Consider the following 24,759-nt stretch of genomic DNA (forward strand, 5'->3'; position numbering starts at 1 on the left):
AAAAGATACCCCTTTTTTTTTGGGGTCTGGAAATCGGATCAACCGCTGAATAAATCTGCTGAATAATATCATCCACGGCCACGGGTTTGATATAAAGTGAGATTTTTCGAAAACGATGGAACATGTTTAAATTTTATATTATATTACAGATAAAAAAAAAGGGCAAAAAATTATACTCTTCTGTGGCAGCTGTGATAAAATAAAGCAATTACCTTGCTAGTTCTTCCCTATATAAACCAAGACAGATAGATATTATAGGTCGTAGGTAATGGAAAGTAAAATTATAGTTTCACATATTACGCGATCAATGCCATTTGGCAATCTTCTGTACTTGTATATAACTCAAGTAGAAGTTTGGTAAGATTTTACACAAACATACATTTGCATATAAGTTAACTCAGAGAAATGCAATACCCGCTAACTCTGCTCGATCGATCCGTTTACATTTCAACTAACTTATAAGATTATTGACAGTTCGAAGCTGTATCAGTAAACGGCAACAAAGGGCATGAGCACTGATCCCATCCAGAGCTTTCCATCCTTCTCTTCGACTTCACTGACTGCCTTGACAACCTTTCCTTGCCGATCCTCCAAAATTTCTAGGAGTTCCCCTTCTGGGCTATATTTCACAATGGCCCCATGGAGTCGACCTCCTATTAGTGCCAAATACTGGTACCTTGCTGGGATGGGAAGCTTTAGTACAATCTTCCGCAAACCGGGATGGCGACTGAAGAAGTGTGTATAGGCATTTCGCATGAAATGAAGTGCTACCCAAAATTCACCTTTATCATTTGTTCTCACATTGTCTGGAAATCCATGCAGTATTACAAAAACCTCTGAGGTTCCAGCTTTCTCTCCTTTTAACCAGTATCTGCTCAGTCTGCAGTTTGGCATTGTTGGGCATTAATTTTCTGGACCAAAATCAAACTAATACAACTGGACTTTAATTGCTAAGAAACTTGGGTCATTTTTGTTTCTTTTCTTATGCTTTTTTTTCGCAACAGTGAAGGCCAAAGTTGTATTTGCTAGCGGTTATTTGCCAGACTTGAGGGTTTTGTAATATAACATTTTTTTTTTTTTAAAGGTTAGTGGCAAAGGTTTCCTCTGACAAATATATTGATTGAAAAAAGTTATATTTACACAAATTGTGAATGCAAATCCCCCTATAGAAAAGCCATATACAAGGGAATAACCCCGGGTCTAGCTCCGTTATAACTAACTTGCGAACAGAGCCAGTAATATAACAGTTGCAAGAACTAAAATGGTTTGATAAAGAGCTTGCTAACCGGCCAAGTGGTCCCTCGCAAAACACTAAGAATGACTTGTCCTTGCTCATGGATACGCCATTTGGCATGTAGAGATCCCGGAGAAGAACTGTCGCTTCCTTTTCCTTGGGATTGTACTTCAAGAGCCGTCCTGTAGGCTCGCCTGTTAAACATTGCTGAATGAAGTTCCTGTAGAAGTCGGATTTCTAAATGTTATCATAAGCCATATTCAACAGCATTGCAATCATAGCTAGCTGTATAGTTAGGATAGGTCTGAGGGATTTTTCAGAGAATTAGAAAAAAAAAAAAAAAAAAGTATATCAGGCTTATTGCGCCTTGTATGGTTTCAAATAAATCGTTGCAATAAAATGCTTGAAAATTGGCAATTGCCTTATATGGTTTCAAATAAATCGTTGCAATAAAATGCTCCAAAGTAAAAGTTCAGGCTTGCTGTAACAAAAAAGCCTGAAATTATCCCTGCAACAAATCACTGACAGCCAGAACCAACAAAGTTTTCTTGTTCAGGAGCCCTTATTGTGTCTTGGTGGCTCACAATAATGACTTACAACAGAGGATTTTAGACTCCCAGTTAAAGAAGACAAGTCTTGATAAAAAAGAAGAAGAAGATAGTTTAGAGAAGAAGACTAAGTCTAAAATATCCGAGTTTCTACGTGCTACTAGACCGGATATTTTAGAAATCTCGAGTTTCTTTCAATTTTTTTTTTTAAATTTAATCATTAGACCTAAAAGTCCAATAAATATATAAAATACTTGGACTATGCAATTAATGAACTGTATTCTATCCAGCCTTACATTCTGGCAATTACACCAAAATTAAACATGAAGAAACAGAACAGATTCAAATTTGTAAACCTAAGATATCTTAAATTAATAAATTAGTGAATAGTAAGTAACTTTTTTTATCAATAAGTTTTCCTCAGATTCAAAAATTCTGAGACTGATCATAAACTTTGATGTGAGTTAATAAGATTTACCTTCTCTGGAATCTGGTACTACTGTCAGTGAAGTAAACATTGCCATCCTCATCCAAGTCCAAATCATTAGTAAATTTGAAAGGTACACCATCAGCTTCTGTAGCCAGCGATGTGGCTAGGCCGCCTTCTGGGCCCACCTTCAACAAACCAAAGTAAGCATCTGCAATGTACAGGTCTCCTGTCTTCTTGTTAAACCGCAGACCCAAAGGCCGGCCACAGATATGCTCGGTCTTCAAGTAGCTGAATGCTGAGGGCTTGGGGTCACACAGCTCGGATCTGCGATATATTTTGGGAATATCAAAAGAAAAAGATGACTAACTGATACAACCGTGCTGAAGATTTTCTAAGGTCTTTTTCGGGAATAGCTGTACAACTTCAAGAGAGAGAGAGAGAGATTCAATTGGTACAATCTGGTAAGGATCTTGGAAGCCACTGGTACAATAATTGTGTGTCGTCATGTGTAAAACCTCTCAAGTAGAGGCCGCTACGCATTAGACCCTTATGGATTAGGAGTTATAATACATGCCTATCAAGGTTTTGACTGTATTGCAGTTTCCTATTTAAGAAATGATGCATTGTTACATTTTCTTTCTTTAATCTGGTGCCTAGGTGCATTTTACTCTGTGCACGTAAGGTGTTCGACGATATGTCCAACTGGCAGTTGAACTGGTTTAAATTGTCTATTGAGCCTCTCCTTGAGAATCTTCGTTATAATATCTAAAAGTTGATAAAATGGATTGCACAAACCTGTTAGGGGAGGTGTATGCAAAATCAATTATGGAAGAGCCATCCCAAAAGACCACACGGCCATCCGCCAGACCGGTGTAGGGGCCGTGACCAAGCGGATCAAAGGCAATGCTCTCGGGTCCCTGGATCTGGTTATGAAACCATATCTCTGCCTTCTGTAGCTTGTCTTCGGTGTCTCTCACCGAGGGCACCTCTGACCAGTCAGGTTGGTACATGAAGTATGTCTCGAAACCTGGAAAATCTACCATGGAGCTCTGTCTAAATGGGTCTGTGGCACAGTACACTGCCAGTGTCACCACTAAGGCTCTTAGTACAACTCTTACAGCATCAGCCATTTCCTCTTTGTGTGCTAATGTGGCTTAGAGGAGAGAATTTTATTTTATTGTATATGGCCTTCAATTATTGATTTAGTTAATGGAAAACATCAGGCGGAAAGTTCGAGAATTACTTTTTATTATTTTTGCAGTTTCTCGTTAGAATATGATGATATCAGAGCACATCCTGAATTCTGATTCGGTGTGACAAATTTCTTTCTTTTCTTTTCTTTTTCTTTTTCTTTTTTTTTTCTTTTTGAAATCTTATTTGTTTGAGCAATCATTTAAGATCGGCGCGCGTCTGCAAAGAGAAATGTATTAGTGGACGATCTAAAAGGGTGAAAGTGAGAGCCTGAGAGGTGCTTTTCTTTAACAAATGGAATTTTATGTTTTTGAGGCAAGTAGCACCAGTGAATAGTGATACGGCATCCTATAAATTAAAGAAAACTTGTATATTATTAGATACGAAATGTATGTTTTGTGATCAAATAGAGAGTATAGAGCATCTTTTCGTTCAATGTTATTTTATTAGTTTAATCTGAAACTGGATAGCAAATTATAATAACTTTAGTTATGATTGTCACACTTTGGAGGATTTATAGATGATTGATACTTCTATTCCTTTAAAAGATAGATTATTAATTGAATTATTATGAGGTGCTGTTATATGAACTATTTGGTTAGAACGCAATAGATTATGTTTTAATGTTAGTTCCCCTTATTCTATTAAGGTTATTGGTACTAAGATTATAGCTTTGACTCAATTTTGGTGTAAATCTAGAGAGGATGATTCAGTCTCTAAATTAAATCTTATATTGTCTTTTGATGTTAAGAATCTTCCAGATCTCCTTCTGCTGGAAGAGGAAAGAGGCTCAGACATGACCCAAACTTTGGACCTCTTGGTGCAGGGCTCTGGGGATGGCAACCCCCCATATCCAATGTTTGGCGTCGAGGAAGAGGATGAAGACTTATTAGATTTGTAGTACTTAGTTTTATGCATGTTATGATGTTTTTGTGTTTTTCTAGGTTTGTTGCCTTATTGTGTTGTGGACATGGTAGGATGTTTTGGTTTTTTTTTGTTTTTTTTTTTATTATTTTCTGCTTATGTTTTGAACAGTTGTAAAAGACTCTACATATTTGATTCTGGTACCAATTTTAGGTACTAAGTCAAATATGTTATGGTTTTCTTGATTTCAATGAAATCGGTGGTAAATACCACTATTTTTCAAAAAAAATATTAATTAGCTCGCTAATATATATGTTAGTTTTGAATTTAAAAAAATATCAGTTAAAATCCGACTATAATATAATTGTTATTGTATCTTTAATAATTGGGGGGATTTCACGTATACCCCTCAAGAACTTCAAAATTACGTATTTCCCCCTCTAAACTTTAAAAACTCACATGTACCCATTTTATTGCCTTTTATATTAAAACTCATTCTAAATTTATAAAATACCTATTTTATCCTTCATTAAAAGTATAAAACACTCCACTGAACTCAAATCTAAATTTAAAGGGTTCCTCTACTATCTGATCTGTACGCATCGCAATAAGATTATTGTGTGTTCGCTTCAAGATTCGTGCTAATCTAGCATGCACGGATCTTAAAGCAATTTTGATCCGCGTGCATTACACTAAGATATGCGCACGTTGCTTCAATATTTGTGTGTGCTTGCTTCAATATTCGTGCTGAGTTAGCACGCATGGATCTTAAAGCAATTCGAATGGTAGAGGAACCTTCAGATTCAAATTGGAGTCAGATCAGTGTTTTATTATTTTTAATAAAAGGGTAAAATAGGTATTTATAAATTTAAAATGTGTTTTAATATAAAAGATAATAAAATGAGTTAATATGTGAGTTTCTGAAGTTTAGTGGTGAAATATGTAATTTTAAAATTTAGAGGGGGATACGTAATTTTGAAGTTTTTGAGGGGTATACGTGAAATTCCCCCTTAATAATTTGTGTTGAAAAGATCTAGTTATGTTTTGAGTCAGCTTAATTTAAAAAATATATATAGTGACTAATGTGCATTCGAATGTATATGGGCCGAAATACATACGGTCCAAATTCGACTTTTCAAAATCCAAATGGTCGATCCGAACCGTTCATCTTGTTATCCATATTAATATGTGCTTGGAGACCAAATTTTACATTTTTCTGAATTTGTTTACTATTTATTAAGTATTTTACAAAATTGTTGATCCAACGCTAACAAAACAGTAAAATCAGCATCCACCGTTGGATCAATAATTTTGTAAAATACTTAATAAATAGTAAACAAATTCAGAAAAATATAAAATTTGGTCTCCAAGCACATATTAATATGGAGAACAAGATGAACGGTTCGGATCGACCGTTTGGATTTTGAAAAGTCAAATTTGGACCGTATGTATTTCGGCCCATATACATACGAATGCACATTAGTCACTCTCTATATATACTTGTACATTATTGAATTTTTTTTTGTTTAAAATAATTTTCTCATATATTATTATATTAATATTGTTCTCTAATGGAATTATTTATGCTCTTATTGTTAGTTAACAATGTATAGTGTTAGATTTTATAGAATGTTATTGCATGAATTTTATCGTATTTAGATTTTTATTAAGAACTTCATTATATTATTATCTGTTGAATTTATTTTTTATAATTTTTTTGTAATGAAATCTGACTCGTAAAATCTAACATCCTGAAAAGTACGGATTCAATAAATATGTTTTATGATAATTGATTATAATTGAAAGTATTATAATCAGATTAAATAAATAGATATGACCTGGCAGTAGGGGTGTAAACGGAGCAGATTCAGAGCGGATAATATCCGTATCCGTCTTTCAATGAGTGGATACGGATATGAATAGTAAACGGATACCAAAATTTAAAACCAAATTCGCCTTAAACGGATACAGATACGGAGCGAATAATCTACGAATACGGATTCGAATACGAATCTGAAACGAATAATTGAGTTATACACTTTAAAATACAAAAAAAAAATGTCTTGTTGTTGTCTTGAAACAATGGCTAAAATTAATTCAACAAAGACAAAAAACTAATTTCGCGGGCTAAAGTCTTGAATGAAAACGAATGGAGTGTGAAGAAATGGAGGTAAAAAAAGAAGAAAAAATAGCGCTATTATAGCACTATCACTAACGAAAAAGAGATTAAATTGGAAACGGAATCGTATTATCATTTATTTCACAACCAAGACTGAAATGAATATGAGATAATTATATAACTTCTATCCGGAGCAGTAAAGTCGGAGCCGATTGAGAGCAATTTTTTATCTGAATAATTGCATATACGGATACAGATATTCACCTTCATAAAATTATTTGTATCCGTATCTGCCATTATTTCGCCATATACAAAAATTATTCATATCCGTATTCTTAATATTTGTATCTGTATCTGTTTAATTCGAATTCAAATAATCTCCAAATACAGAGCGAATACGGAGCGGATTATCTGTATCCGTTTACACCTCTACCCGGCAGGCCAACGTTTAGGATGGGCCGGGACAACAAAGTTTTATAATAATAGTCATCCTAACTTTTGTCAATACCTTCAAGTTCCAACAAATTAAATTAGTGTATAGAAAACTTTAGAATAATACCAGAATTATACATAGATTTTATAAAATTTCATAAAATAATATCCGAATTAGTTACAAAATTTAATAAAAAAAATTGGTGCCTTTTTAATAATTTTAATATATTATTAAAAAAACTAATTATTTTAAAATTATATTCATATTATATCCGGTCTCGTTGAATTATATTTGAATTCCAAACTTATGGTACCATGTTCTCCAACCAATTTTAAATGGGAATCCATATCCTCTGAGGTAACAGAATATTTCTGTTTGGATCACAGTTGTTCAACAAAAATATTTTGTTACCTCAGGGCTCAGGTGATACGAATTCCTTTAAATGGAAGGGAATTCTTAGGTTGCGCTCTAAGCTCGCAATGCAAATCGGATCGATTACGATGAAATTTACATAATTTTGTTCGATTTCTCAATAAAATTCCTGCTATAAAACATAACAGAGTGGATACTAGTTGCGCTTTAATAACGAGGTAAAGAGACAAAAATATTTTCGTCTTAAATTAGTATAGGCGTTGTTATATTCAAGCACTATGCAACATTAATGTAAAAAAATGCCGTAAGAGAAGTACAACTCTGAGAGAAAAAGAAAAAAACTAACTAATAAATAAAACAGTATACAATCATAATAAGTTTATTCCATTAATTAGCAGTCAGCATTTATTATCATACATTTGCCCAGGAGCAATTCAAATGAACATCAGTTCAGAGATCCAAATCAACAAATTTTCAATCTTATACCATGGGATATGATGCCAACGTGGCAATACCACACAAGCCCGAATTACTGTCATCTATTTCACGCTTCATCCTCACATAGCCTCCCTCTCCCCAATTGGCACCCCACGAGTTCTTAACAATCCAATACTTGTTTTCACCATCGGTATCATACCCAACAATGGACACCCCGTGGTTTAGTTCCGTATCACAAGGGCCGGTGAAAACACCCTCCGAGTAAAACTGAAATGCAAAGCTACTGGCATCGATACCTACTGAGACTGGCTGTGAGACCACAGCTTGAAGCAGGTTTTTCTCATTTGCCTTCACATTGCGGTATCCTGTGATGTTTGCAACGTGGTGTGCTAGCTTCGCGGCCTTGCAGTCTTCTTGCTGGCCTACATATGGGTAATCTGACTCTGATGTCACGCCACCGTTTTTAAGAATGAAGTCAAAGGCATTCGCCATGTAACCGCCATAGCAGCCATCATTTGTGCCCATAATATCACAGTCCACCAGCTCCTGCTCTGAGAGAGCAACCAGACGACCGGACTTGATCTGAGTGATTCCTTCTATGGCCGCCACTGTGGAGAATGCCCAACAAGAACCTAGAAAACAAGGTACAAAATAGGTGTAAGAGTATGTTGGTACAGGTGAATAGATTACTGAGCAGATGTGTGTGTGTGTGGGGGGGGTGTTAAATTACCACAGCGGCCTTGGTCTCTCACTTCTGTAACTGCTCCTTTCTCTCTCCAATCCATCCTTGGAGGAACGCCCTCGAGCATTTCACGGGCTTTCTCAGAATGCTCTTCATTTTGTTGTACATCCTAGCAAAAGTTTTTCACTTATTTTAATTATCACTATAATCTTGAAAATAACTACTTTATATCTCTGTATGTTGTTATTCCAGAAAACATAATTACAATGAAAACTTCGGTGTTAGAAAATAAACAGTGACAGAAAGAGAGTAAACATATTATCAGTACCAGTAATGGAACGTGATCCAAGTTGCCCCTGAGACCCATGTAATGTTCCCTAAATTCAATGTTTGTAAGATCAGCAAACTTATTATCAGTGAGCTTGTATTCTTTATTAACAGAATTATAAGCATCGATAAGTTCGACGTTCGCCTTATATATCTGGAATCGTTTCTCTCTCTGGTTGGCATCCTTGTACGTGCGGCCATTCTTGACCATCCACTTTTCATACCGCTCTCTTATCGGATCATTCTTACCCTCGCAAGAGCTGGGTCTGGTATTTGAAAAGACAAATAGAATTATTAAACAGGTGATCAGAGGCCAATTAGAACCCATTGTCTCTGTATGTTTAGGAGAGGCTGGAGAGTAATGAGAATTAAAGAATTTGGAACTCTTGAAATAAGACAGCATGAACTTGGAATTTCTTTCGTATGAGAAATAGTTTCCTAAAACATACAACATGCATGAGCTTCAGAATAGGATTGCCATAAGCTAAGGGTTTCATCGAGTAAAACTTTCACGGCACCAAAACTACAGAATTGTTGCCTACCACTTCAAAAAAAAAAAAAAAAAAATAGTCGTTTGTTTGTTGCTGAAAATTAATAGAGGTTTCTGGGGGCAGACGAAGTCTTTCGCTCTAAAGGACCCCATGCAAACAGACTCCAGATGTTCACATATACTGTGTGAAGTTCAAGCAGATGCAAGAAATTTGCATGCAACTACTTCCCTGTACTATAGCGCCAAAGGAATAGATATAAAAAAAACAGATGAACAAAACCATCAACCTAGAAATATGAAATCTTAAGGACTGTTTTCAAAAGAGAGCAAAATTAATTTGAATAACACATAAACAAAGAAAGCATTTTTTTTTTATTTACTGCTTACATTATTTTCAGCAAATTTACTGTTCAACTAGTTTCCATTGTTATGTTATCCATATATCGAACTAGGACATGTTGCAACATGTACCCTCTATATCTGATTTCTTGCAGAATATCTCAAGGTGAAACTTAAGAATCATCATCTATATCACAATCTCTCTGTCACAACAGTTGCCTCATCAATTTCACCATTGCCAAGTTTAACAGACGCATCAATTTCACCATTGCTAAGTTCAATACAGGTTTTAGGTTTCACAATTTCTTGCAAAGTTGCTTGGAATTCATCATGCCTACTTGATTTCTGAAAATTAAACAAAGCATCATTAGCATCTGAGCCCTTCTGAGCTGCAGCCATGCTTTGCAATACTTGCTTGAGGTTCTGCATAATAAAAGGTAAAAAAAATGTAAGTTACAAGGGTCCCATCAATGACTACACAAGTATTATTAATAAACAAGGTGATTCACACTAATGGAAGTTACAAGGGCCCCATCAATGACTATAGTATTATCAATAAACAAGGTGATTCACACTAGAAACAGGATCGACCTTCTAGAAACCATGGAGGACCTGGATCAGTGTAGGAATGAAGATAATAACCAAAGGAAAGTTTTAACTACATCTGATCCTCAGATGTCCAACTGATGATGACACCCTTGTACCCTTTTTCAGTAGAAGTTATACAATGACCCATACTAAGCCCCTTCGCTAGGGAACCAACTACAGACCTTTGCTATGTTGAGCATGTAAGAATTACCCACTGCAATAATCAGACAACTATTCACCAGGGGTGAAGAGCAAGGGAATCAACTCCCACCCCAATTAAAAAGTGGCATTTTTTTTCCTTTAGAGCCTGTTTTTCCAAATAAAAATACTATTTGGGCCCACTCGTAAATTAAAATTATACTATACTTATATCCCCCTCCTTCAAAATTAAAATGCTCTGCCTCTGCTCCAGCTCTTTGGTACAGAACTATTAAGATAACTACCTACTTGAAGAAAACCTAGCTAGATTCATGTCAAGCAAAGTTATCTAACTAGATGGATATTGGAGCACCATTGGCCCACATGCATAAATGTGCATGCATCATAGCATAGGGTATGTCAATTTGTTCGTACAGATGAAAAGATTAAGCAATAGAGACGGTTACAGATTTTCCAGACGGTCAATCAGATTTTACCTATGGGATGAAATGAAATGCTCATGACCTCATATGGCGCAGTTCTCAACATTGTCTTATATTGGATCATAAGTAATTTGAACCATGCATGGTTAGAAATCTCGAGTGAAGTATTATGATGAAAATAAGATTGATAAATACAACAGAACAGATTTCAGTTCCCTGTTGGTCACAGCACATAACGTTTTCCATTTATTCTCAAGGATGGCCTGCAAGTAAATTAGGCAAACTTGCACAAGAGACCCAAATTGTTCTAAAATTATACTTCTCCCACCATTCTTGGATCCATGCATGTTATCAATAAACCGGAAGACATGTAACAACCCACTACCGGAAGCTTTGAAGATAAAGCACTAAATTTCATCCATATGACTAACCCCATCTACCACCTGGAAGCACAAACCAATGTATGGGGATTACAGATTGATTATGTACTGGGGATTACAGATTGATTATGTAATGCATACAAAGTGAAGATGAAATTTCATCAAGTTATTTTGTCAGATATTTGAAATGTTATGTTAATAATATTTGGATTACAGATTCCATTTCCAGGATACCGGAGAGATAATATTTGGAAAGAGTGCAGAGGAAGAAGTGGCTGGGATTTGGAAATTGAGTATCATTCCTGGTAGATAATTCAACAGATATAGTATACAATACTGGCCATAGCAATTATCTGGTTTACTATTAGAGGGAACTGAAGGCAACAAATAAAAATAAATAAATGACATAATTTTCCTGATCATATTAAGAAACCTCATGCAGCTATAAAACTTATAGTACTTGTATTCAGAGAAAAGACGGAAGAATATCCTGCACTAAAAATGTAACCAGATATTGACCACAGGGGGGATTTACATGAGGACCAACTTTGCATCTCATCCGAAGTCAACTCTTTGTTCTTGGAGTGATTTGTAGTCTTCCAATTGATGCAAAGTTGCCTTTTCCATTTTATTACTTGCCAAATTCATTCTTATACCAACCTCTTAATTTTCTTCTAACATCTTCTGACAGTGCTCAAAATCTGATAACCTAATTAACTACTTATCAGTATTAGACAACATTCTTTACTAAATGGGATGACATGAAATAAATTATTCAAGTTTTATTGAAAAGCAGGAACTAAAACGAGGAAACTGAAACTTCGCTTTCCAATTAAACATTCTACTTTGGCACCAAACAAAATCTGGTAACCTCATTCAAACTTTCTGTCAGTGCCGAAAGGACATCAAGGGGACTATGTCAATTATATTATAACATGGGAACTAAAACAAGGAAACAAAACTTTACTTCTAAATAGAAAATTCAAGCTTTGGGTTTTGAACTATATGTTAAAAGAAGCAAATTGCTCCAGCAACATTAGAAATGAAGCCAAATTATTCAGTTTTCTCCATTAACAACTGTAAACAAAGCGGCATGCATTCTCTTTCAGGTCAAAACTATCTCTCTTTAAATTTAATTCCATAAAACTTTTGCATGTTGTCACATTGTATTTCCTATCATCACGTTTATATCTAAAGATATATCGCTATCAGGTGTGCAGAGAGAGAGAGAGAAATTAGTTTGTTGAAGTGAAATTTGAACCTACAAAAGCACAGGGCCAAAACCAAACTAAACAGAAACATGACTAGACTACGTTCTGAAAGTTGGGAGGACAAATTTTATCCAAATGGAAGCTCGACTTTAGATTTGCTTTTCTTTTTTCTCCTTTTGGTATATAACGGAATAAGCCTGAAATTTTTCTCATTTAAAATTGTTTAGATACATCCAAATATACTTCCAAAAAGAAAAGGATAAATTTAGCCATGGGACACATTGTCTAAGATAAAAAGATTCTCCTAACCAAAAGTATTTTTGAGAGTCTTTCCTAACAGAAGTCAATAAGGAAAATAATAAAAACAAGGAGAATTGCTGGGCATTATTGCACAGTGATTGTTGATCAACAGGTTCCCAGAACTCTTATATAGGCCCAGTTACAGATAACTAGAGCACTCTAATTATGAGATGTGTTAAAAAGCAAGTATTGATGAGCTATACTTCCCATGTAATGTGAATAGAAGTGGGCCTATACAAGGTAGTATCTTATTGATACCAAACCAACACTGATCAGCATCGAGCACTACCTGGTATGAAAGCTTATCGCCAGCATAAAAAGTTCAAGCATACCTCCAACATGATCTGGTCAAATTTCGGCACACCGACGTGGCCAACAGTAACAGATCCTAGTAAATTCCCAAGCAATGCTGCATCTGGCACTGTCAACCCCCACAATAACCCCACAACGAAACCGCCAAAGAAGCTATCCCCGGCCCCAGTGGGGTCCACCTGCTTTGCATGGAAGGGGGCGACATGTAACTCCCCATCCCTCCAATAAACCCTGCACCCATCCTTCCCTTCTGTCACAACCACACAACTCCATTTACGTACTTCCTCTATGTCCACAAAAGGTGCCTCTTCTGATGACACCTTGAGGAAACTAATTTTAGGAAGAAGCTTGAAATATGGGGTGGACTTGAGAGGAACTAATTCAACAGTGCCATCCTCTGGATCAAACGAGCGAATCAACCCTTGAACATCAACAAAGACTACTCGGCAGAGTTCAAGCAAGTGGTCGAGGGTTTCAATTGCGATCTCCCCGGCTACACCCACCGCAAGGCCAAATTCGAACCTCTCCTTCAAATCCGGGAGATCAGACGGGCAGATCGGGTCGCACGCCTGTACTCGCTTCAAAACACGATCGCCATGGTAGCCGGCATAGGAGAGCGAGTCAGGGAAGTATGCGTGGAAAAGAGTGGTGAGAGAAGAGGCGGAGACGAGAGGAGGATGCGAGACCGAGTAGGAGAAATCGGCACCGACTTTGGAGATGTAACGAGTCGGAGAAGGGGAGAGGGAGTCGAGCACGTTGGAGATGAAGGCAGTGGCTCCGCCGAGGGTTTCACCAATGATGCGGCCATCGCGATGGAGCACGTCGTGGCAGTAGTTTCCGATCACTAAGCTGCTGGAGATAGGTTCAGGATTGCAATCTCTTGCGAGAACCATTGGATTGCGTAGAAATGGGGAGGAGGAGAAGATGCTCCCATTTTTGCTAGTCGGGAAGAAGCGGCGGGTGTAAAAGAGTCCCGACCTGATTCGCGTCAGCTAGTAAAGTGTGCCTCCTTGTAGTGCTTGGCTGGCCATTTCAGATTTTCTGTGCCTTAGAAACAATGTCAACTATGTGTGGCAGTAAAGCACTTAAATTAAGTGACTCATTACACGTTTTATATTATTGTAGGTTCCGCAGGTAGTTTGTAGTCCATTAAGCTGATGTTCTGCTGTTTCAAAAACGGAAGTATCCCACCATTAATGTAGAATGTTGACAAGTGGGACAGCGACGATTATGTGATTACGCAAGTAGGTCCCACTTTCAGATTATGTTACACGGTTTGGAATTCAATATATTGGCATAGCAAATTACAGAAGCCAGGAATTTAATGAGGTGACGGTGTTGGATGCAGGAATCGCTTTGGCAGCTAGTTGATGCGCGCCATGTTTGACTTTGGCCCTTTTTTAATTTAGTTATTTATTATTTTGTTTGTTCTTGCTCCGTTAATTTTCGTCGTTAAATTTCGGCCGACCAAGGAGCAAAGTAAGGATATTTATATATAAAGTAATTATAGTAAACATTCATCTTAGTTGTACATAAAAAAAATTTAGATTAGTTTCAAAATCAATTTATGTTTTTATCAAACAATGTAAAATCTCTAATTGTGGAATTTAAATAAATTTATGAAAGATGGTTAACTAAATTTGAATGAAATGGCTCAAATTCAAAGCACGTTTTATTTAAATGGTGAAAAATTAGAGATAATTTAATTTAATTTTTTTTTATATAATCAAGTATATTATAAGATTAGAACTACTTTTAAGGGGAAAAACTGAAAAATACTTTTGTAAAAATGTTGTGGAATCAGTAAATCGATGCTGTTATTAGCGACCTATTTTTCGGAAACTTTCTAAATTTTAGAGATGCTCTGCGCCTTACTTTTATAAAAATACTAGTATCATACCCGTGCGTTGTAACGGAGACATACTATAAGAAAAAAATATCAATGAAAATAATAATAATTATTCAAAAATTAAGACACATGTTAATAGCTCGATTCGAATCTAATATCAAATATCGTACAACAATTCAATATCGACATATAATATGATATCAAAAAACATAAATAAAAAGTGTTATCGTGTGTATGTATATGATATATACAAACACATATTATAAGAGAAATATATATTCACACACGTTCCAATTTATATTTTTCTTTGTTTCCAATTTAGAATACACACACATACACATTGATATGTTATATATTGTAAATATATTCTAAACTGCCCACAACAATATGTATAGAAACGAAGAAAAAAAATAATAAAATAATAAAAAAAAAAAATTTCATTGTGATTCGTATAGAAACGAAGAAGAAGGAAAAAAAGATATAAGAAAATAGAAGGTGGAGTCTTCTCAATTAAAGAGAAGAAATATGGAAACAAATAAATAAGGAAACAGATAAATATATAGCTAAATTTCAAAATTTGTTCAATTTTAATTGTAACGTATCATGTAGCAGCACATGTGGTGAGTATGTTTTTAACTAAATTTAGGCTTCTATACATAAAACCGATGCATTTAATCAAAAGAAGACCAATTATGTAACTGGAGGGTTGAGATCAAATCCGAAGTTTCATCTTTCAATCGTAGCCGTTGGCGGATCGGACACCCAACGTGCTTAATAATAGAATGAAGATATCCACAGAGACAGGAGCTGAGCAAACTTCTTAAGTTATGGTCAAACATAAAATCATAATATAATTTTTTTGTGATATGAATGAGATCAATTTCATAATATAATTTTTTTATGTACAAAAATTTTGAAAGAAAAATAGAGATCAATTGACCTCATACAATAAATTCGTATCCACCTTTGCACATAAATATTTTCGGACAAAAGTATATAAAACAAATGTACGAGGAATTACATGCATATATAGTACTCGATTTTAAACAAGGGTCCGGATCCTCTAAAGTAACTCAATCTTTAAATTTTGGATCGAGACCGTTCGATTCGAATCTGTCGCTCAAGATTACTTCGGAATTCGAATCCATCTCTCGGAATGTGTGCACTCTACTTCAAATAAATTATCACGGATTCGAATCGGACGGTCCCGATTTAAAACCCAAAGATCGGGTTACTTCACTGAATCCGAACTCGTTAAACAAGCGATGGATTGCTTACGAATTCAGATCCAATGCGGTACCTTACCGTGTAGAATGTGATAAACATTTTTTTTTAATTGGCTCAAATTTTAAAGCAGACCCCTTATAATTTAAATAGGTATTGAATTTGTATGAACTCGGTTGGGAGCTCATTCTATCAAGTGCAGTACCGAAGATGATATACACTCGATTGGCAGTCAGGACTCAGGAGCGGATCTCCAGAATTTTTGTTAGAGAGAGGCAAGAAAATAACGAATCAGATTTAAATAGTTAATCGGGTTCAAACCCATTAGCTAATTGAGTATTAGATAAAAAAAAATAATACTCTAATTTCTAATTTTTAATGCTTTGACTTCTAATTTTCAACACTCTGACTTCTAATTCTAATTATCAATTAGAATTCAAGAAATTTATCATAATTTTAATCCTAAATTTAACATTAAATTAAATACCAAAAGTTCAGAGGGGGACAAATAAAATTCCAGAGAGAAGTAAAGTCAAACCGAACCTATAAATTTGTATAAAACTTCAAAATCCAGGGAGAAGCAGTTGCTCCCTTTGAAATACACTGGGTCCACCCCTGTTTGCTCACTTGCTCTGTTCTCCACCTTATGAGTACGGAATTTTTTATTTGTAGAAATTAATTTTGAAAAAATATAGAATTATATATGGATTGTCTTGCAAGTTTTTTAAGTTTCTTTAGAATCGTCTAAAGGAACTGGAAAAAATAATCGTTTTCTTTATGAGAACAATTTTTTCATGCAAAATATCTATTATCTTATATTATCTTATATAATTTCTATAAATAAAAAGTTATGCTTTAAGTATCCGCAATATTAATGAATGATTAAAAGCAATAAATTATTGTGATTTAATATTAAAGAAAAAAAGGAATGAAAATCAGATGACATGGGCCCGACGCAATTAATCTTGCCCCTTATTTAACAAAAATACCATAATGATAACCCACCTTCACAGGAAAGAATAAATTCACCAAAAGTGATATCAAAAGGAGGTCAGTTTATTAGGATCCCAAAAGAAGCAACAATGAAATTAATGGAGAGAACACAGAATAGGTAAAAATCTCGTTTAGTTTATTGCGGTTGTGAAAGAAATACTGAAGAGGGTTGAAATGTCTTCTTTGTTTTTAGTGCTTTTATTATATTTTTATTTTTTAAAACTTTAATAATTACTCTGATAGCATTTATCAGGTTTAAAAAAAACACTTTAATAATTAAAAATTTAAAACTTTTAAAATAAAACTATTGGATATGATTTATATCAATTTATTTATGCACGTGTAAAAAATTATGACATTTCAATTTTGTTTTAGTTGCCATCAAGAGCTTGTAAAAACGTATTAATGTGGATAATTTTTAGACGTTTATTTTTCAACTTATTGATACACATAAAAACAAATCCAAATTGTGATATTTTTTTTTATGAGCGCGTAGAGAAAATAATATAGATCACATCTAACGGTTTTATTTTAACATTTACGATTTAAATTTTGAGTTATTAACATTTTAAAAATAGAGATACGGCGGAGGCACAAAAAATGAAGACATTTAAACCATCCTCCTCTGAATCCTACAAAGCACTTTTGATGTTTCATATTTGTGAAAGAAGAAATTCAACAAAATCGAGATCATAATTAATCAAATAATGCGTTGGTTTTCTGTGAGAGATTCATCGGAAATCTACTTTTAAAAGCTTTTTCCTGGTAAGATTGATCGTTTTTTGAGGGGATCAATTGAATTGACAGTACTTTATTTTAACATTGTTATTTATTCTAAGAACCTTAACAATCTTTAAAAATAAAGTTTAGATAGAAATTCAACATTATGGACACAAGATATATACTATCCACATATAATATTTATAAAAAAAATGAGATTTGATATATATATTTCACTATGCATCAAATCATTGAAATTAAATGATTATTGATGCATTATCAAACAATAAATCACTGAAATTAAATGATTATTAATGCATTATCAAACAATAGTTAAAGAGGAGGGTTCAATATCTCCATGTTTTGTGCACTCATTATCTCTCTAATTTTTTAATTTTCTAATAACAAATTTTATAAATTTTATATGTCAAATAAAACCGTTCAATGTGATTAATATTATTTTCTTAACATGCACATCAAAATTATCACTTTTTTATTTTGATTTTATATGAATTAATAATTTGAAAAATCAACGTTCAAAATTTATCCACATCGGTGTATTTTTAGAAGCTCTTGATACTAATTAAAACAAAATCAAAATGCTATAATCTTTACACATGCATAGAGAAAATAATATAGATCATATTTAACGATTTTATTTTGATATTTAAGTTTTAAATTATTGCAATTCAAGAAATGAAGTCATTGTGAAAACATAAAAAATAGGAACTTGAATCCTCATTTTCAAATTACATGAAATTTGATTTTTTTTTTTTTTTTAACGGTCCAAACTTGAAATTTCAAAATCCAAAAAGTCGATATGAACCGTTCACCTTATTCTCCATATTAATATTTGCTTGGAGACCAAATTTTATATTTTTCTGAATTTTTTTTTACTATTTATTAAGCCACTTTGAAAATTATTAATCCAACGGTGGCTTAACAAAACAGTAAAATCAGCAGCCACCGTTAGATCAGCAATTTTCAAAGTGACTTTATAAATAGTAAAAAAATTTAGAAAAACACATATTAATATGGAGAACAAGATGAACGGTTCAGATCGACTTTTTGGATTTTGAAATTTCAAATTTGGACCGTATGCATATCGGCCCATATGTTACGGAATGCATATTAGTCTCTCTCTCTCTCTATATACATAGAGAGAGAGATAGGCTAATGTGCTTTTGGTAGCATATGGACCGAAATACACACTGTCCAAATTTGTAATTTCAAAATCCAAATAGTCGATCTGAACCATTCATCTTGTTCTCCATATTAATATGTACTTGGAGACCAAATTTTACATTTTTCTGAATTTTTTTACTATTTATTAAGCCACTTTGAAAATTGTTGATCCAACGGTGACTTAACAAAACAGTAAAACCGTTGGATCAGTGATTTTCAAAGTGGCTTAATAAATAGTAAAAAAATTCAAAAAAAATGTAAAATTTGGTCTCCAAGCACATATTAATATGGAGAACAAGATGAACGGTTCAGATCGACTTTTTGAAATTTGAAATTTCGAATTTGGACTGTGTGTATTTCGACCCATATACTACCGAAAGCACATTAGCCTATCTCTCTCTCTCTATATATATATATATACACACACATTTATTTATTCATTTTAAAAAAAAATTCATGATCAAGATTGTCAAAATAACTACTTCCAAGTGATCCTCCTCTAGAAAAGATAAAAGATAAAACAAAAGAATACAGAAACCTATGAAAATCATCGAGAAACAAATACAAAATATTTTAAACGGTCATACAAAATTAAGTTTGCCCCCTTTAAATGAGCACTATACCAAATACCCCTATAATCTATGACAGGTATCCTGCAAACCTCAGTAAACAAGTGAAAAGGTCCCGGAATCCTCAATTTTCCATCTTTCTTTGAAACTATCTGTATGTGAATTATCATTTTTTGGTTAATTAAACATATTGAGAAAAGCGGGATTAGAATAACTTCTGTGATTAAAACTATTCTCAACTTCTATATCTTGTAATCATCATACAAAAAACTCTCATATCGAGTAGCATTAAGTGCATGGTACACTTCGTCCCAGTTTTCTATCTGGTATCTTACTGGTTTTCTGTGAATCTTTATTTGTCTGCTAAATAACAACTTTTGGGGGACTCCTAAGAAATGTTGAACGTCTAAAAGCACCTGCATAAAATCAAACAAGTAACAGGCAAGGTCAAGGGTTACAGAACCAGATTTGGATATGTACCAGACAGACCTCATATGGTCGTACCACACTCTACCTGTTTACCAGGCAGTACTATGAAATTAGCTTCTAATGTACTGTCCTGGCACTATAATCGATTGCATAGCCATCTTTTTGTCATTATCATGCTTGTCAGGTTCAATGCTGTTAATGCATATCTGTTGAACCATTATGTGCTTGCTTTGGAACCTTTTTGTATTAGATGTAATTCCTGCTATGTATTGTAAGTTCTTTCGGTTAGCTTTATGTTTTAGCTGTGTTATGTGGTACCAGATGTTAGGTACCGATTCTTGTAAGAACATTATGATTTCGTAATGAAATCGGTGGTACTACCACTATTTAAAAAAAAAAAAATCATTTCGGTTGAAAAAATACGCATATTGGTTTCTAGCCAGTTTCGAGTACAAGTTCTGGTAATTTTTTGGCCATCCGGGTCTCTTTTAACTTATAGGTTCTAAATTGCAAAATTATTGCCACAATTAACAATTTAAAATCATAGCCAGATGGCCGCTTATTCTTAGTATGGTCAGCAAGTGTAAACACGTAACCTTAACACTATTGTAAAATTTCTTACCGAGCTATTTTTTATTACATCCTCGTAGTAGACAACAAAATGAGGGATCCTCTTCATTTTCTCTATAGCGGCAGTTATATATTCATTAGTCGAATCCAATTTCGAAACCAAATCAGTCACATTGATCTTGGGTTTGAATCTGGCCAGCAGTTCAGCCTACATAAAGATATCACTTGTCAAAACTGGAGAACTCAAGGAGCTTGAACAAAATAAAGGAAAAAAGTTGGTTATTTGCACCTTGTTACATTTCCTTTCACAAGATTACACCTTTTGAGTCTAAGCAAATTTCAGAAATTAGGACTACATTTTGTGAGGCACCTAACACGGCGTGCAATTTTTTGTCTGCCAGAGCTGAAAGAGCATTTTTGCAAATTCGAGCATTTTGTATTTTAAATGTAAATCCCACATTTTCACATTTGAATAGCCTATCTCTTTGAATTGACTATTTGCATACAGACCCAACTGTGAGATTAATGTGCATATTCTGTCGAATTTGACAATTTCACCCAGGGGTCAAGTATATAAAATTTTTCTGCTACGAATGGGAGTCAATTTCACACTATCCATAATATTTTAATTTAAACTATATTAAAAATACAGTATAAATACAAAAAAAATGAAAATGAATGGATTGAATGTGGATTCTCCCCTGATTTCACCCTTCTAACTAGTTCTCTCTATCCCATCCATCAGAGCAGTGGGTTCAAATCCGGCTTTGGTTTGGTATCAATTAGCAATCATCTGGATTTTCTCCTCCAATATTGGCTTTGTATTACTCAAATGGTATTTAATACTAAACTTTAATCAAGAGAATAAAAAATAAGTTAAGCTCAATGTAATTCATTTACTCTTTACTTAAAGCCTCTAATAGCTGGAAATAATTTGGAAATGCACAAAAGTATGCAATCCTTCTAGACTGAGTGAAACATGTGAAATATCGGGGGCAAAACAAGAAGCACGAAAGATAGCAAACTGAATTAGACATGCAATCCCTCCTATTCCCTCAAGTCTAAATGCATTCATTGCCATTTTTTTAAAATGCTCTACCTCTACGACAGTGTGGACATGGGATTTATGGGTCCCGTTTAGTTGCTTGAGATCGCGGTCAAAATCATTTGCTATTCGAGAGACCATCTGCCTGAGTAGGTTTCTTCTAAAAATAAAAATTGCAAAGATGCCTCTTCGGTTAAAGTACTCAACTATGTCATCATAATTATCCATAAGTCCCTGAAAAAATATTACCAGGAAGTTGGGAAAATATTTCTTCTACATTTTGAAAAGAATTGAAGCTAAATTCAAAGCAGGTAATTAAGTGATTTCCAAATATCCACAAGATCCTATAAAAAATTTAGAATAAAGCACTCCCCTCCCTATTTTAGTTAATTATCAAATTACTCACATTCCATACTCACTACTCTTTAAAAGAGGAAAAGTGATAGAGTATGGATAGTTTGGTCAAAGTCCAATGTAAAATGGGGAAATGAAGGTTATGGAGGATATTTCCAATGTTTTTTAAGTACCAATTTTCCAAGGGTGCAAAGTAAATTCTCACATATTCTAGCACATACTTATGAAAATTGCACCATTGCCCAATATTTAGCCCCAAGAGAATTTACAGGGCAATATAAAAATAATACAGGGCATAATTGTTGATTACTCTTCTAAACAACACCTACCTGATTTAGCATCCACTTGAGGCCAACAGCAGCAGTGCATTCATTCTTCGCAGCACTAGTGTAGAAGTCCAAATTATAAACTCTATCTAGAGTTTGTTTTATGGCCGAAATATTTCTTCTCCTCTCTAAAATTTGGAATATCTCTCCATTTGAACTTATATTTGTATGGCTGTTTAATAATGTCTCAAGCCACCCGCTTCCTGACCTTTGTGTTGAAATAATGGCAAAGTACCTTACCGGTGTGCAGGCACATTCATCCCTATGAGATAAACAAAACAAAAAAAAATTGGGGTAATTTTCTTTAGACTGCTTCAAAAGAAACAGCTAGTAATTACTCATGGAGCTCTTTCATCTAGTTGGCCTTGATATTGGACTCTATTGTATTTACAAACCGGTCTGTTACCAAAAATCGATATCACCCAACTGATAGAGTATAGTGCCGTTACATATCCTAAAACAGACAAGTATGACTATTTTTACAAACTTCAAACAAACAAAAAATGAACAAAAGAGCGGCCATGGTAATGGTATCAGGTATCTATGTACCAGTAGGCATCAGTGCATTAACAGGTTTGCTACGTTATCAGCATTGTGCCAAATCCGACTATGATCCTCTTTTACTCCAGTTAACAGCCATATTTATGCTACTTGTCACAGAGGGAGGAAAAAAAAAGATGGAATGATTAAAAAGGAAACAACCCCAAAAAATGATCTCACCTTTTATAATTTGTTGGTTGTGGATAGTGAACATATCGAATTTCAGACCTGGAGAATTGGTATCCATGGCAGGGGGGGTTTGGTGCAGAACTAATGCTAACAAGTCTCAGCCTTTTATCGATTCTAATTTGTTCGAAACAAATTAGAAACATTAACACGCCAGAAATCAAAAGGAAAAATAGAACGAAGATCCTCAGCACAACGGGTGTCTTCTTTTGGGGTTTCATTACAAGAGAATCCTGCAAGAATCAAAAGCTAAACATTACCATCTATTAAGCAAATAGGAATGTGTTAAAGAAAATAAATTATCATGAGAAATCATAAATTTGTGCACCTGAGAAACACACACATGCCCACCCATTGATCTTGGTTCTCCACGACTTTGATCCTGAAAATTATAATAATTTTGGGTAAAAAAATTGGAGAATAATACCGAAATGCATCATAAAAAAAACCAAGACGGATAAATTAGCACATTTGAATAGATAAACGGATTCAAAAAAATTATCAACATAATAGACTAATAGTGGCGTTATATTACATGAAAAAATGCACAAGTAGTGGCTCTTAATCTCTTTCTATGGAAAAAAAGTGATCTTTCTAGCCCCCTTTTGAATTCAGAAGACAATGCAGAATGAGAAGGAGACGGTGAGAATAAAAGAAACAAAATGAACAAGAAGGAAAAAAGAAAGGAGAAGAAGCAAACAGTGAAACAGAACGAACCTTGTTTAGAAGAAAGCATACTTCAGCTGTAACCATCTCTCTCACGCTCAAGAGAAGCAATAGAAACCCACACTCTCTCTCTCTCTCTCTCGCTCAAAAGTGCAATTGAAACCCCACGCACACTCATTAAACCCACCTCGTGACTGTTTAAGCTCCCATTACTTCATTAATGACGCCGCCCACTCCCGCCAGTCTCTCTCTCTCTCTGACGAATTCACATCCTCTCAGGTTACCGGATTGAGTACAATTGAATCGGATGGTCTAAAATTGTTCTTTTTAACTTGGCACGAATCTCAAAGCATAAATAATACTGTCCCCTCAGCCATCCAAAGGAAGAACCGGATGAGATTAAATCTGGGCCGTCGTTTTTAGTTGTGTTGAGTCAGGTACCTGGGAGGATACGGATCCCTCTCTGACAGTCTCCAGAGCGAGCAGACTAAAAAACTGGAAATTGCTAAAAGTGGGAATTTTTTGGTCGGGGGAAAAAGGCAAAACAGAGAACGACATTTATTTGAATAAAAAAACAAAAATTCGCAGGTGCACACCGTTTTGAGTTTGAATTCGTTCACGGAACTCTTTAAGATTCGTGTCAATGTATATAACGAACGGATCGGATTCGAACTCGAAGAATAAAGATATCTTAGATGATATAAAGTACAAGTTGCTACCGTCCATATTTTTCTTGTTCACATGGGAAATGAATATTTTCCTCAAGCCAATTAAGTTAACCAAGTGTTTCCTCTTTTGCAATATAAATAAATGTTAACATGTGCTAGCCTATCATGTAAATTTCCAGCTGTTGGAAATCAATGAATGCTAGTGTTAATTTGCATGCATTGGGGAAAATAAACTTAGCTTTTTGAGCGTGCAACTGGGCAAACATATAGGCCCCTTTTTTTAGCAAATGCGATTATGCGAGTCTAAACACGACTTCGCAATGAGAGAAAGCACAAAGACGACTTAAGATGGAAGCAATGTATTTTCTGTGGAAATGCTAAGTGCTACCCGAAACCAAAATGTTTTTTTTTTTTTTTTTTTAAAAAAAAAAAACAATAAGTTGGGGGGACCAATGCAAATTTTTCCTTTATTAAAACTTGAGCTTTCATTCAATCTAACGTCTATTTTTTTTATGAAAAAATTTAAACCTACACTTTTCATGATTTTTTTTTTTTGGAAATACAATAAATATTTTAAAATAGCCAATTTATTTTAG

At 34.4% G+C, this 24,759-nt stretch overlaps 4 protein-coding genes across 6 annotated transcripts; all 4 read right to left on the reverse strand.

The window, feature by feature from the left end:
* Positions 1-232: 232 nt before the first annotated feature.
* On the reverse strand, positions 233-3,645 carry LOC144551012 (protein STRICTOSIDINE SYNTHASE-LIKE 3-like). The gene is made up of 4 exons (XM_078298788.1): positions 3,008-3,645; positions 2,261-2,536; positions 1,287-1,454; positions 233-880 (listed from the first exon to the last, which is right to left on the reverse strand). The coding sequence occupies exons 1-4, from the start codon at positions 3,340-3,342 to the stop codon at positions 487-489; spliced, it is 1,173 nt and encodes a 390-aa protein (XP_078154914.1). The 5' UTR covers positions 3,343-3,645; the 3' UTR covers positions 233-486.
* A 3,911-nt stretch (positions 3,646-7,556) lies between these two features.
* On the reverse strand, positions 7,557-9,199 carry LOC144551013 (senescence-specific cysteine protease SAG39-like). The gene is made up of 3 exons (XM_078298789.1): positions 8,640-9,199; positions 8,360-8,480; positions 7,557-8,261 (listed from the first exon to the last, which is right to left on the reverse strand). Exons 1-3 carry the CDS (start codon positions 9,090-9,092, stop codon positions 7,672-7,674), a joined length of 1,164 nt encoding a protein of 387 aa, XP_078154915.1. The 5' UTR covers positions 9,093-9,199; the 3' UTR covers positions 7,557-7,671.
* Positions 9,200-9,441: 242 nt separating this feature from the next.
* MIK (pfkB-like carbohydrate kinase family protein) lies at positions 9,442-13,825 on the reverse strand. 2 transcript variants are annotated; one of them, XM_078298790.1, is made up of 2 exons: positions 12,860-13,824; positions 9,442-9,890 (listed from the first exon to the last, which is right to left on the reverse strand). In XM_078298790.1, exons 1-2 carry the CDS (start codon positions 13,730-13,732, stop codon positions 9,660-9,662), a joined length of 1,104 nt encoding a protein of 367 aa, XP_078154916.1. In that variant the 5' UTR covers positions 13,733-13,824; the 3' UTR covers positions 9,442-9,659. The 2 variants fall into 2 exon arrangements, with proteins under 2 accessions (XP_078154916.1, XP_078154917.1); XM_078298791.1 differs by having other exon boundaries at positions 9,664-9,890; positions 12,786-13,825.
* Positions 13,826-19,258: 5,433 nt separating this feature from the next.
* Positions 19,259-23,685, reverse strand: LOC144551900 (uncharacterized). Of its 2 annotated transcripts, none has more exons than XM_078300000.1 (6): positions 23,547-23,685; positions 22,824-23,062; positions 22,107-22,365; positions 21,478-21,657; positions 20,431-20,586; positions 19,259-19,795 (listed from the first exon to the last, which is right to left on the reverse strand). In XM_078300000.1, the coding sequence occupies exons 1-6, from the start codon at positions 23,580-23,582 to the stop codon at positions 19,622-19,624; spliced, it is 1,044 nt and encodes a 347-aa protein (XP_078156126.1). In that variant the 5' UTR covers positions 23,583-23,685; the 3' UTR covers positions 19,259-19,621. The 2 variants fall into 2 exon arrangements, with proteins under 2 accessions (XP_078156126.1, XP_078156127.1); XM_078300001.1 differs by lacking the exon at positions 23,547-23,685 and adding an exon at positions 23,158-23,252.
* Between the last annotated feature and the right edge of the window lie 1,074 nt (positions 23,686-24,759).

Source organism: Carex rostrata, chromosome 3 (assembly GCF_964058835.1).
Source record: "Carex rostrata chromosome 3, lpCarRost1.2, whole genome shotgun sequence".
NCBI lineage: Eukaryota > Viridiplantae > Streptophyta > Magnoliopsida > Poales > Cyperaceae > Carex > Carex rostrata.